General features: G+C 33.7%; 1 protein-coding gene across 1 annotated transcript in view; it reads right to left on the reverse strand.

Moving 5' to 3' along the window:
• Positions 1–11,411, reverse strand: part of LOC122716869 (dorsal-ventral patterning protein Sog) — a 69,931-nt gene extending 58,520 nt beyond the window's left edge. Inside the window, exon 1 of the mRNA XM_043940331.1 lies at positions 8,694–11,411. Within this exon, the coding sequence (XP_043796266.1) occupies positions 8,694–8,820 (127 nt within the window). The 5' untranslated portion in view covers positions 8,821–11,411. The remainder of the gene's footprint in view (positions 1–8,693) is intronic.
• Positions 11,412–14,015: the final 2,604 nt, after the last annotated feature.

A 14,015-nucleotide genomic window follows, 5' to 3' on the forward strand; every position in this document is an offset into this window, starting at 1 on the left:
GAATCACAAGTCTACACCGAGAATTCGTTTCTTTTATTTTCACACTTCTTCAAAGCATTCACGTGCCGGTGCCGAACGCAAAGAGAGACCTATTCATAAATCGAGAGGCACGTCCCGGCAAAACACACGTGACTCGACGTATGATCCTTTGAGATGTGCTGAGTTTCGCGCATTCCTCTCTATATAAATTCTTTGGCTCGAGCCAAGTGAATATAGATGTCTATATATTTGTCATGCGATTAACCGTGCCCGCGCGACGTTGAGTAGCGTGATTAACACTAGCTACCACGTGAGCCCTGATACATATACTATGGAGAAAGAAACGAATCCGTTGAAAGTACATGTATTATATACAATACATACGAAGCCTATATATCGGTTTTTCTGTCTCGTGCATTAATTGCTTTGTTTAACGTAGCAGCTTTTCATTATTTTTTAATTTATTTGCAATATTATTTATATATTATTTAATTACAATCAAATGGAAAATATATAAAGTAAAAAATTAATTATTATTTTCGAAGCTATATAAAAAATATTGCAAATATAAATATGTATAGAATTTTAAATAATGAATATTAATAAGTTAATAACATATTAGTAAATTAAAAATCAATGATTGAAAAATTATATTGAATTCAAAATTTAAAGAAGACTATCTCTCTTTAACGAGAACAAAAATAAAGTCCGTGACAACCATCAGAGTCATTACAGGGAAGTGGGAAAAAGATATAGAAAGCGTTCAACACGAAACCGTTCTAGAACGTCTAATATACGTCACATCGACAAAAATGAAATACGGCACCGAGAATATCACGGTGCAAAAAATATCCCAGACGCGTCGCTAGACGAATCAAATGACCGCCCATGCATTTCACGCGATCGTTTATTCCAACTCGACTGAAGTTAGACGAAGAGAATATTAAGAGAGGAAAAAAGAGGAGAAACATGGAGAAACAGAAGACATGGTCATCGTGTTTATACGTTGTAACGTGAGAAAACAGTCACATTTGTTCAAGTGATTTTGAGAATTAAAAATACGTCCAAGCTTTCGTAAGGAGGTCGATATATCAAGGACAATCGTGCCTTATTTATTCGACCGCGCTCTATTATTGGATTTGAACTCAACTGACAATAGGATCGAAATGGGCATAATAGAATTTACATTGTAGTCATTATTGACGCGATGATGCGTGTACGCCATCGAAAACGTAACAGCGTACAATGATTAGTCGCTCAAAACGCGCTGGACCGAAGAAAAATGGCTTATTTCATAAATAACACTTGTATGTAACGATGTAATAAATTGAAAATTAAATAATCACTTTCAACGCGAACAACGTCACAACAATACTTTCAACGTAAACAAAACCTTACCTATAGGATGTTATGCAAGTATACGACGTATTTCAATAAATCGATTAGAATGATTATACATATATTAATAATAATAATAATAATAATATAATATAATAAATTTTATAATAATAAATAATAAATTTTCAAAAATGAAACGTTTGAATAAGATATTTAAATTCAATTAATAATAAGAGTAAAGATTATGAAATAACCAAACTTTGTTAATTATGAAATTATCACCAATCTTGGAATCTTGAAAACTATGTATAAAAAATAATATACTAAAGATGATTAATCAAAATGATTTTTCGATAGGAAAAACAATCTTTATCTTGTTGCTATTTCATACCATCTGAAAAGAATACATATATATATTCTAATGAGTGAAAGCTGTTGATTTGCGTCAATCAGCATCGATGAAAAACGAGGTAATAATTAAAATTGCGAAATGTACATGATGACGCTCTATTCCTCGATTAAAACACAAAGTGTTTTACTGAATATGAACATGATATTCTTATTCTTATGCGTCGATAATTGCGCGACTTTCGAAACGGCAAATAAATGGCAAATTTATTAACATATTGATCTTAGTTTTGTTAAATAATCGAAAAAAAAGAAACGAGAAAAGCACACACAGATAATTGATCTTGAATTCATAGGCAAATCGAGAAAGAACGATTCTCGTGTTCGAAGGAAATAAAAAGCTTTACGGTGAAGGGACTATTACTCGAGACATTTGACACACGAGAGCATGCGCGCCTGTCGCAACAATGTATCGTCACCCTTTTTCCACCACTGTGTGAATGCTGCACTCTCTTCCCTCTACAAGGGCAAACTACTCGCTTTACGAAGGTGGTAAGCCTAGTGGTAGGCCTTGGTCTCACCGCGAATCGACGAATAGCAAGAGCCGAACCGTCGGACGCACGCATTCGCGTGATGAGCAACGCCAGAGGCAGTCGGTCGCGTTTTACCTACTTTAAAACATACATCAGCTCACTAAACTTCTTTAACACACAACGGCTACGTTGTCTTCGTGGCTGCGGCCAATTAGCCGCATATCGTGTAGCGAGAATCGCGATGAATGTGCAAGTAACTACGAGAGGGGGTCACGAGAAAGAGATAGAAAATTATGCTGCTGCACGTGAATAAAATTCATTTACGTGAAACTTTAGAAAACTTTTAAGCACATCGCTATGAATTCCTTGAAATCCCATAAAGTTTGAAAGAAATTGATAGAATATACGCATGTTTACGATGTTTTTTAATCTTTCTGCGTGAATCATATGTATTTTTATTAGCTAATGTCTTTAAACTAATTATTGTATATCAGGAAAATTATACATATATGTCATGGAAATAATTGAAATAGCACAAAGGAATATTTCTCCCGGAAGTTGTTTGGTTGGATACCAAGCACCGAGCATCGATTATTTCTTGTTAAACATGCTGGTAGATTTCAAGGTGACCTTCATTTTCTTTTCTTCCATGGAATGCTACATTTTTTGTGTCTCGAGTGCAATAACAGTTACGGAGAGAAGACAGGCTATGTAGCAAGATATTATCAAGGCTATACATACAGAAACTCATACATTGATTTATAAATTAAGGATGTTATATGTAATGATATATGTATATATAATATGAACAGTTTTGAACATGTTCTAAATATAAATATCTACATTGTATTAGCAATCCGCATCGAACACGTATTAACTTCCGTATAATGAGTACAAAAAATAATCTATATACATGCGCATCCAATAACGTTTCAATAATTTCGAATAAAAACATAAATTGTCAATCAAAATCGTCATTGCATGTCTTGCGCTCACACCCAGTTCTGACCTTTCTGCATCGATCGCTTGTTTCGCCTTAATTATCCATTTCTCCAGTTTATTTAGTCTCGATAAATTCTCGATCAACAACCCTTGCCCCGGGCGGTATTCAGGTAGGTCTTACTCTCTAGAGTCGGCAAGTTGTTCTCTCTTACTCTCTCTTTTTCTCTCTCTACGATCCTGTCGCGTATCTGGAATGTTCGTGTGAGGTCGCGGCAAGCGCATTAAGCCATGGTCCGTGCATGAAACCCACCGTCGTTCAGCGTCGCCAAGCCGGCAATAAAGACTAATTGAGATTAGCGCCGGCCGTGCTACGTTAAGCAGGTGGCCGCCTGAGAAAAAGAAAGCGGAGAAGAGCGAGTACGATAGAAGGAAGAGCGAAGATAGCAAAATAGGGACAGAGATGTCACGATGAGACACGTTCCAAGTTCGCTATCATAGTATATGTGTAATACTGTTCCGACGGATGTTGGACACTGAATGTTCCAATGAACGACTTAATTCGCGCAAATACATGATCCGTCGGCTAAAGTAAGGTTTACAAAAAATAAAATTAATGCGATCTGAAACGAGAGAAGGATGAGGATTGCCTTGGCTAATTGAGATAGGTAGATTAGGTAGATGCAGGTTTACGGTGGGGTATTCTCGATACAAATGCCATCTGTGGTATTATATGATACATTACACTGTGTTTACTGATTAATGTCATGTTATATGCAGGAAATACTAATATGATTTTTCTGCCAGGAAAATATGCATATTTACTTCCTCATATATACTCGGTAATGTAAAACGTATAATAAGACGTATAAAAAAATTATTTATTGTTAAATAATTTATAATAGAAAATAATTTTGAAAGTTAAAATATGAAAAATTTACGTGCTAAGCTACTATCTTAAGTATTGAGGGATTGTCAAACATTTCCTCTCATTATCTTATAATTCAATTTCATTCAGTTTATTTTCTAGACAATTATCTTTAATAGCTATTTAATTTGAAATTAAAGATTATGTACAAAAAATGTGACTTTGACTTATCTGAATTTGTATGTACACATGTTTAAAATCAGCTGGTAATTCACACGGAAATTATCAGGGTCGACAGGTAGTCGTGTACTTTAGTCTCATGGCCACCAGAAATCAATCAAGGTAGGTCAGGTAGATATCTACAAATGTGTTTACTAACTGGATCCCTTGGTCTGAAGATTTGTATTCTGCCAAATGAGATCGATTAGCGACAAGAGCATTTTAGCACAATTAATTTAATTTTATTTCCTTTTCTTTCCAGACGATCCAGACATATTTCTAGAACATCATGTTTTCTTTTATTACACATGATTGTAATTAGTTTATGTTAGTGTTAGTTTAATTGTATCAGAGATTTAAAGGAAACTAAATCTAGGAAAACCATTACTATTTATGCTGAGAATTCCTCCATAGATTTTTCTCAGAATATGTTATCTTTGGACTACGAAAATCAACTAGATTTTCCTAAAAAATTCGCATAAATATCGCTGTTTTTCTAATATTAATTGAACATGTGAAAAAAATCGTTTTTAATAATTTTTCATTTGTACAGATACACCATCAAAAAAGAAAAATATTGTGGTTACTTTTTTTAATTTATTTGTTAGATAAAAAAATTATATTATTGCGTTCGAAATTCGTTATGCTAGATTTACACGAGACGGAGACGTTTGAAAGACACAGTAATGATCGGTTAATTTGCTTCACGATGAGATATCGTTGCTCCCGTTTTTATTGTAGTCATGATAACCGAATAAAGTGCTGCACTGTGTGATGTCACTGGTGATAAAGCAGTATCTAGAGACGATTTTTACTCTCATCACCGCAATTTTTGCAATAGACTTGGTGCCAATGGTTTTCATGTTCCATTTAGACTACGCCATGAAATACGGTTTTTGACATGGCGGATTCTATCCAATGTAGAGGTAACGTAACTAGATAAGGCAGCAGCCATGGAGCAAGTACAAAACGAGAGTAAGAAAGCCACTAGAGAGAGAAAGAAATAGGGCAGAAAGAGAGGCTACAGACGATACTGACTCTGCTAGATCCTTATAAAGAAGAAGAACGAACCACTTTAGATCTCTCTTCGGAACGATCCAAGTTTCATGTCGCAGATCGCGTTAAGTCTCTACTTGTTCCACTCTTTCGATGAATTTTATTTGTTGCAAAAATTTCGTTAAGAATTTTTGTAAAATAGATCATAATAATATATAAATAATATAATTAATTAAATAAATAATAATTCTTATAAATATATAATTCTAATTTTTAAAATAATATCAATAAAAGAGTATTTAAATTTAATAAAAAAAAAAATTAGAACAGTTAAAATATTATTTGCAAAATATTATAAAACTACAGAATCACTTATAAAAATCATAATTATGATCTATATTGGGACAAAACTTTTTAATCTCAAAAATATGGATTTATTAATGGCGCATTTTTATATGTTGATCTATTTTACTTACTCTAAATAAATTTTCGAGATATACATTTTACAATCGAAATTGCAAAAATATACAATTATGTGGCAAATACCATGTAATAATAAACAGAATCTATCGTAATCGAATATGTTTCAAATAGTATTTCTATAAAAAATTTCACAGACTTTGATATAATATTTCCGACATGTATCGGCTTATCGTAATATAAAAGTAAAAGTAAATACATCGATAGTTCGTCGGTAGATTCTAAAACTAATTTTAATTGAAAAACATCATATCAATTCAGCTTCAATTATCGACAAAAAACTCATACTATATCAACAAATAATAAGTATTACACTGAAATGTCTTTAAAATCATTATTTAATATTTTAATATATATATAGTGATATATACACATTTAATGTATACATACATCTGTATTATATATAGTATACAAATATATCTATACTTATCTATCAATTTAATAAATTAGATCGTATAAATAATACTCTTCGATTTTCCTCTATTAAAAACAACGATAGAACTTCGTTTATTTTAACTCTGTAGGCGTGTAATATATATGTTCTATTACATTCTATTAATCTTTATACAGATATTCGCGAAATTATAATGGCTGAATCAAAAGTGAAGGATCATACTAATAAATTCTAATTTATATAATTTTTATTTTCTAATTAACATTATCACTAATCACTCAGTCAAAAATAATCCAATCATTAAACTTGAAGATTAATTCAATTTGAGGGTTAATAAATTGAATTTATTTATCTAATTTGTTAATTTGTTTTTCAATAGATTAAAATAGTAATGATTTTTGAAAATTTTACAAGATATTTCTAGTATCATACGCATTTTTATCATATATTTTTAAATAATAATGCTAATACTATTCTTGTTTCAATTTCAGTAGAAATTAGAATCAATTTGTTTCATTGATATATATTTAAGTATAAATATCAATTGTTTATTATTTATAGAATGATAAAAGCAAACTTGCTTTAATTCTACAATTTGATTGAAAACTCTATTTGAGAATATTTAATTTATATGTTTTCACATAAATTTTAATTTCAATAAATTAAATAGATTAAAAATAATTATAGAAATTATAAAAGCATTCTCATTTGTAATCAATATATCACAACGACATTTTCATCGGTAAACTGTGCACGATATTAGATATCTCATACTCTTTCTAACTCTTACAGGTTTGGGGTCAACGTATAGTTCCGAAGTTGTTCAACTCGAACGTAAACCGCTTACGGTATGTGGATGCAGTTAAACGAGTTATTGGTTGTTCAGATATACGTGTAATTTAAACGATGCGGCAGAAAAGAAAATTACTACGCAGCCCCCACGGCTTGATTCGCGTAACGAAGTCGATGTTCGAAACGCGTCGCCGCAAAAATGTCAACGCGACGAGCACTGTATCATTACGTTAAGTATGTTTACAGATTCACGCTTTAACGGACAGTATAATTTATGCCTTGTACTTCATATCCTCGTTGATAAACCAACGATGCGCATGCGCTTTTAAAAATTCATTACATTATTCTTTGATATTTGTTCGATCGATTCAATGTGTTTCGAGAATGAAAAGGAATGAAAAAAAAAAAATAAGAACTTCAGAAACAGAATATTCTGATAGGAATTTAATTATTTTTAATAGATCTAAAAATCAAATATAATACGTTATATGTTAATAGAATTTTATATTTATATTACAAAATTATTGCAATATTATATATATATATAGCAATAAAATATGCAATATGGCATATTTTAATAGTTAAGAGAATAAAATATATTTTTTATACTTATGTCTTTTGGAAAACTTTTTTTTGCAAAGAATAATAATAGAAAATTTTGTGATTAATGCGATTAAATATATTGTGAATATGACATATAAGTTATACGCATGTGTGACAAATTGTAACTGATTCACACATTCAGAATTAATCTTTTTTTAATTAGAGAAGAACCATATTTTCCTATTAATAAATTTAATAAACTTCGATTGAAGCTAATTTTATGAAATTAATTGATATTTCTTTTTTTCTGCTTGATTTTTTTTATCATTTCTTCATTAAATTGATTACTGGAATCTAAATTCGATACGTTATAGTAATTCGATCGTTATCAAAGGTAAGTATTACGCTACGTAATCTAGAAGCAACTGTAATTAATCTCAGACTATACAACCGCATTTCCTCGCTTAAAACATTTTTGTTCAAATTATTTAACCTCGTATATGTATTTTGCAATAGAACGAATTGCAATAAATTCGAACGAAAACTCTTAATTATTTATATGTATATACTATTAAATAATTGAAATACGAATTCAAAATATAAATTGAGAAAAAAATTATATAATATTCATAGGTAGAATCGAATTTTCAATTCAATGAAATAGCAACATATGACGTGTTCATGGTTCCATCATGCAATAGCTTTGCACGGTAAACTAAAATATACATCCATTAACTTGTTCTGACATCTAGGTCAGAATTAGATATTTAAGAAATAATTACATTATTTATCCGATTGTTACTATCTATGAATTATTTTCTTTTATTATTTCTCTCAAAATATTTCATTTATAACGAATAGTAATACACGAATAAAATTAATATTAATATTTATCAAAATATAAACGAGATGAAAAAGATAATAATAAATACATCATGCAGCATTAACCAATAAAACAATTGAGAAAAATTCGATTCCCGCTTTTTTCACGTGACTCTTTCATTACGTAAATGTGGCAGATTATTCGTTCGAGAATTACAACTAATTTGGTATTTTCGAGCATTTCCTAACCTTTAAAGGAAAAAAATTGCATATATATAAAATCACACAAATAAAAATATCGAACAGCAACATTCTTATATAATAATACTTAATATTGACATCAAGAAATTTTGAGTTTTTTTATGTTTCCATGATTGATCAAAAATGTGTGCAATATGAAAAAAGAACGAATTGAAATTAAAAGACTGAAATGGCGACTTACCGGCGGCGCGATGAGGCCTTCTAGCCCAGTCTTCCTCGATTAAGGGAGCAACTCTTCGTGTACGAACAGTCAGAGGACAAGAAATGACGATAAGTAAAATCGATAATAGACTACTGTGGAAATGCATCTTCGGTACTTTTAAAAAAGTTTCGTGATATCTTTGATTCTCTTTCTATCTTTCTTTCTTTCTTTCTTTCTATCTTTTTCTCTCTTATTTTTTCTGTCACACTCGCGTTCGCGTACGTCCAATTCGTTGTCTCGTCGCTGGCACTCGTACACGAGTGCTTCAACGCATATAGCGCGTTTTTTCTATGCGTTGTCTCTCTTTCACTTATACGTTTTTCTCTCTCGTATTTTCTATTTCTACCTCTTTTTCACTCTGTCTATTCCTTACATTATCTGTCTCATTCTATACACCTCTAAACACGTATGCCCTTTTTCTGTCTAGTCTTTAGAGCCGCAACACTGATCTATTAACGAACATTCACTGCACAAAACTTTCTGCACTCTTTACGACACTGCCTGTTGTCTCACACCATCTCTGATTCTTTTTCCGATCCTGTATCGCGCGACGATACACCGATGATATAAAGAATCGTTCGCGAATAATAACAATAATATATATGTAACGACACAATGACGGATATCGCGGCAACGTTTATGATCACGAAAAAGTCGGTGACAACGCGAGTATGACGATAGTATGCGTACACAGGTCGCGAACGTGTGCGATAATGATTAGAAACAATCAGCAGCGGACCCAGAGAGACCGTGTGTTAGCCGCAATATTTACTGCAGATAACGCGACGAGGTATCGTGCACCGTTCGAGACACGTTGAACGAGCGCATCCGACGGCTTAATAGGCTAAGGTATACACGCAGGTTCGTTATTCTTCTTTTTTCTCTTTCTTTCTTTTAACCAGTTCCACACATGCGGAGAGATCTATCTATTTATCCTCTTTTTTCTTTCTTTCTATATATATATATGGTGTCTCTCTTTCACTCTTTCTTTCTTTGTTTGCTCGTCTTTTTGCACTATCGTTATTTATTTCTCTTTTTTACCGAGAGAGCACAGAGAGTTTGTACGACTTTAACTCTCTGCCTGTTCCCCGCCGCTCTTCTTTCTCGTTCTCGTCGTCGTCGCGCGTTCCGTGTTACTGCGCGCGCGTTTTATAAGGCGGTACACAACGAGCGACGAGTTTCAAGACGAGAGGGACACGAAACAGGGAGGTAAGCAAGCCGTATAGTGCTTGGCACTTCTCTCTCTCTTCTTTTCTCTGTCACGGTTTTAACCGGCGCACAATTCCACGCACCTCCGCACCTCACTAACTCTCTTAACCTACGAGCCCTGTATACGTTGTCGTGTTCCTCACGATGCAACAACGCCGGTATGCGCATCTGATATGGCTATGATTATTCCGAGACTTTATGATAACAAAAACGATTTAGAAATGAATAAACGTAATTTATCGATAAAAATTAACGAGTGGCGACCATTTTCGATCGTCTCTGACACGGATGAGACTCACTTTGAAAACACACGCTTGCGCTTTTCGCGTTTGACTCGCCGGTTCGTTACAATTGAATGTGATCGTCAACGCCAAATCTTGACCAAGTTTGCGAAGTATTGCATTGCGCTTGCGCAGTATAGCGATATTTTTTGTCCGTATATATCGATTACAAAAAATACGATTATAATTGCACGATTTTCAATTAGTGACGTTGACACTAAATCTTTTTTTCACCCATTTATATTTCGCTGTTCACCGGCCTCTTTACACGCGAACCAACAGACCAGCGTGCGTCTGACACGGTCGGCGCGTGACTGCCGTGACTGACTAACCGATCGTGAGTGACTGACTGGTGGGAAGCTGTTACTTGACTTGCTCTCTACGTCCGTGCCGCCACTGAATCCGATGTATCTGATCATCGGCACCACCGTCTCTCTCCTTCGGCTACCTCGCTCGAAAAAGCTTTTGCTTTCGCGCTTGCGCCACGACGAATTGCTTTTTCGTTTTCGTATACGCGTGTGCAAGAGCGTCGTTGGTCAGTACGTGACAACTTCACGTATTTATATACGTGTTCAGTTACGTGCGCACACTCCGTGTGTAAGTTACTCAATACATACGAAAGACGAGACAGGACACGGCTTTGCCCGCGGAAGCGTCGCTCTGTCTGGCGCTTGCACTCAGTATTACTAGTTTATCTTTTCTTCTCTTATAATAGTTTTTAACCACGTGCTGTATATCGTAATCATCCGGTAAATGTCAAAATTTGATAAAAGATTTAATAAATAATATCAATTTGCGTGAAATGAACAAACGTGGTTATGGCGCATCAAATTCGGCAATGATCGTTTGAGATATCATGTTATCTATGAGTAAACGAAAATGCCAATCTTATCGATTTCTTTTTTTTTCTTTCGTTTTCAAAATCAATCGATCACGAGATCATAGTACAATACTTCGAATAACCGGCTCGCACCGTGTCTTTATTCACTATTTTCCTTCCGTTGCTATCTGTGTCGTGAATTCAAGGAACGCGTAAGTACATTTCATATCCTTTAGAGTGCGCTGAATGGCTTCAAGGGTTCACGTGCGTGGGAGATGTCGTGACGGTAAAGGAACTCTTGTTGTTTTTGTGTTGAAAAAATTATTATCCCGATATATCTCGATTATTCGGACGAAACACGACTAGAGCACAGACACGATGCGCCGATGTAGCCAACGATGACAACTGTCCGCCGGCCAGTCGAGTCCGTCGCTTTTATGGGGATAGCCGACCACGCTGCCGCACCGGAACCCGTACTCTGTGTATGCGTGCAACTTTACGTGCTCGATATACTATATATCGTATAAGTGCGCGCGCGTGCATTTACACACTTCCTTTACATGTATATCACTATATATATAGTTTAGAATAGAAGATACAACGTTTGTATGTACAGCTAACTTCTTTTCTCAAAAGTCTTGTCAGTCAAAAGATGCATATACATATATGTACAATAATGCATATATATATATACACACATACATATACGTACGTATATATATATATATATATATATATATATATATGCAAAGAAACAGTAGAGAGGGAGAAGAACAGGGGTTAACGTAAAGAACTTGTGTCGTCCGTTCGTGATACCTCGATCGCGGTGGGTGTCGCGAATGACTGTGTTCAAGAAGTGTGCGAGAGTCACTACGCGTTGGGTACCCTACCACATGCCACTACCACTATCATGATTTCCACTACCATCGCACTCGGCTGCCAGCACTACCACTATGGAACCAGTACGCACCACTAAACTCGGCGAATATATATCGATATCAGTGAATGGCAAGAACGAAATGTAATTTTTTGACGTTTCATACTTTCCTTGCTTTCACGATTATATATATGTATTAGAAATATTTCCAAATTATTGACATATTGATTTATATGTTTATTGAAGTAAAAGAATAAGATTAGAAATATATTTTATACACTTATTTTATACTTTAATATTTTCAATGTTTCTTATTCTTATAATTAATATATATAAAAGTACTATTACAAATTTTCTTTAAAATCTAAATTTTTTTTATCCTAGTATCGATATTTTGTAAATTATACAATTAGAATTATTATATCTTAATTCTCTTAAGATTATAAAAGAAATGATGAATATTAACTAAATATACTTGAAATGCGTTTTATTATCCATTGTTCATTTATTTCTATTACAAATTTAAATTTATTTCTATTACAATTTAAATTTTATCAATTTTGTATAAATTGTATTCTTTATTTTTATATTTTTCATTTTTTCGAATATGCAAAAATCATAATATATCAAAAAAATGTGTATGGTAAATGAAAACAAGTTCATATAAATGAATGCTCATTTTCATATGTACAAATTAGAAATTAACATTAGTTAGAAATAATTTTACGTTAATGTTAATCAGTCTTAAGAGAATGGTTTCAAATATACTGTTTGCATTATTTCTTCTACTAATTAAATATAGTTTTTTATTAATTGAATTAGTTAAGATAATCAAGTAAAAAATTTCCACACTAAAGTTTAATTTATATTTAATAATTTATGACAAAAAATCATAAAAAAAAGAATTCTTTTAATATGTAAAGAACATTTTTTTTTATAATTTTTTTTATTTTGCTAAATAAAACAAGCTAGACAACCTTTGATTTATATTCGTTCTTAATACATATTGATGAATATTTTATGAATGTTTCATGTACATTTCCAACAACAGAATACGACGAACATGGACACCAATATGACACGTCAGACTTTGTAAGAAACGGAATATTACGATGTAATTCTATGCAGCTTTTTTACACCAATGATGTAACGTGATGAAACGATGGAAATGGAAATGTCGCGATCGTTTTACGAAACCATTAAGCGACAAAGAGGAATTCCCGGATATATAGAAGATAAATATCCATGGAAATACATCAATGAACTGAGTATTATACATATACAATGAATTCGATTTCGTTGATTCATGTGTCGAAATGACGTAGATATTAAATGTGTCTATATAATAAATGGATACAAATCCACCCATATGTCCATCACATACATATATGTAAAAACACAGTTATATATAATCTATATCTGCGCATCAACGAAGAAGTGTAATTCACGATTTACACTACTGCTGTCGTCTCTTTCCAAAACCAGACATTAATGCTCCTTCCGTAACGAAATTTCAATCGGGACAGACGATTCAACGCTGCTCCCCCGAATCTCACTTCGAATCTAAAAATAGAACGGCGAAGGGTGTTCTCGAAAGGAATACGGTTTCTTTTCCTTCTTTTATTCGGCAGTTCGAACACCAAAGATCGACTGGATACAGATTCGAAACCACGGCAAAGAAGAGAGAGAAAAAGAAGAAAAAAAGTGGTAGAGGGAGAAGAAAGATTCACGGGAGGAGATGTATCTCCTCCTCACCGGTCTCTTCTATTCCACTGGCGGGACTGGCAGCGGCAAACTCGTTACGAAATAGTCCCTAAGACGGGGTGACTAATTGCTAAGCGGCTTGTAAAAATTCGCAGGACAGTCTGTCGACATCGTGGCGCGGCCGTCTCATCGTCGCGCCGTTATACTTTTTGCCCATGCACGGTTGACTAGAGAAGAGAATGACCTAGAGGAAGAGAGATCGAGTGACAAGGGAAAGTGATAGGAGTGACAAGGATAGGAGAGGGCTGCGGTGACGATGGGGCACGAACGGAGTGTGGTGGGGGTGGTGCAACGACGGATGCGCGAGGAGAGGGAAAGGGAACAGGCGAGAGAAGCATGTGCGTGTGAGG

The sequence above is a fragment of the Apis laboriosa genome, unplaced genomic scaffold (assembly GCF_014066325.1).
Source record: "Apis laboriosa isolate Shangri-la unplaced genomic scaffold, ASM1406632v1 scaffold49_cov149, whole genome shotgun sequence".
Taxonomy (NCBI): domain Eukaryota; kingdom Metazoa; phylum Arthropoda; class Insecta; order Hymenoptera; family Apidae; genus Apis; species Apis laboriosa.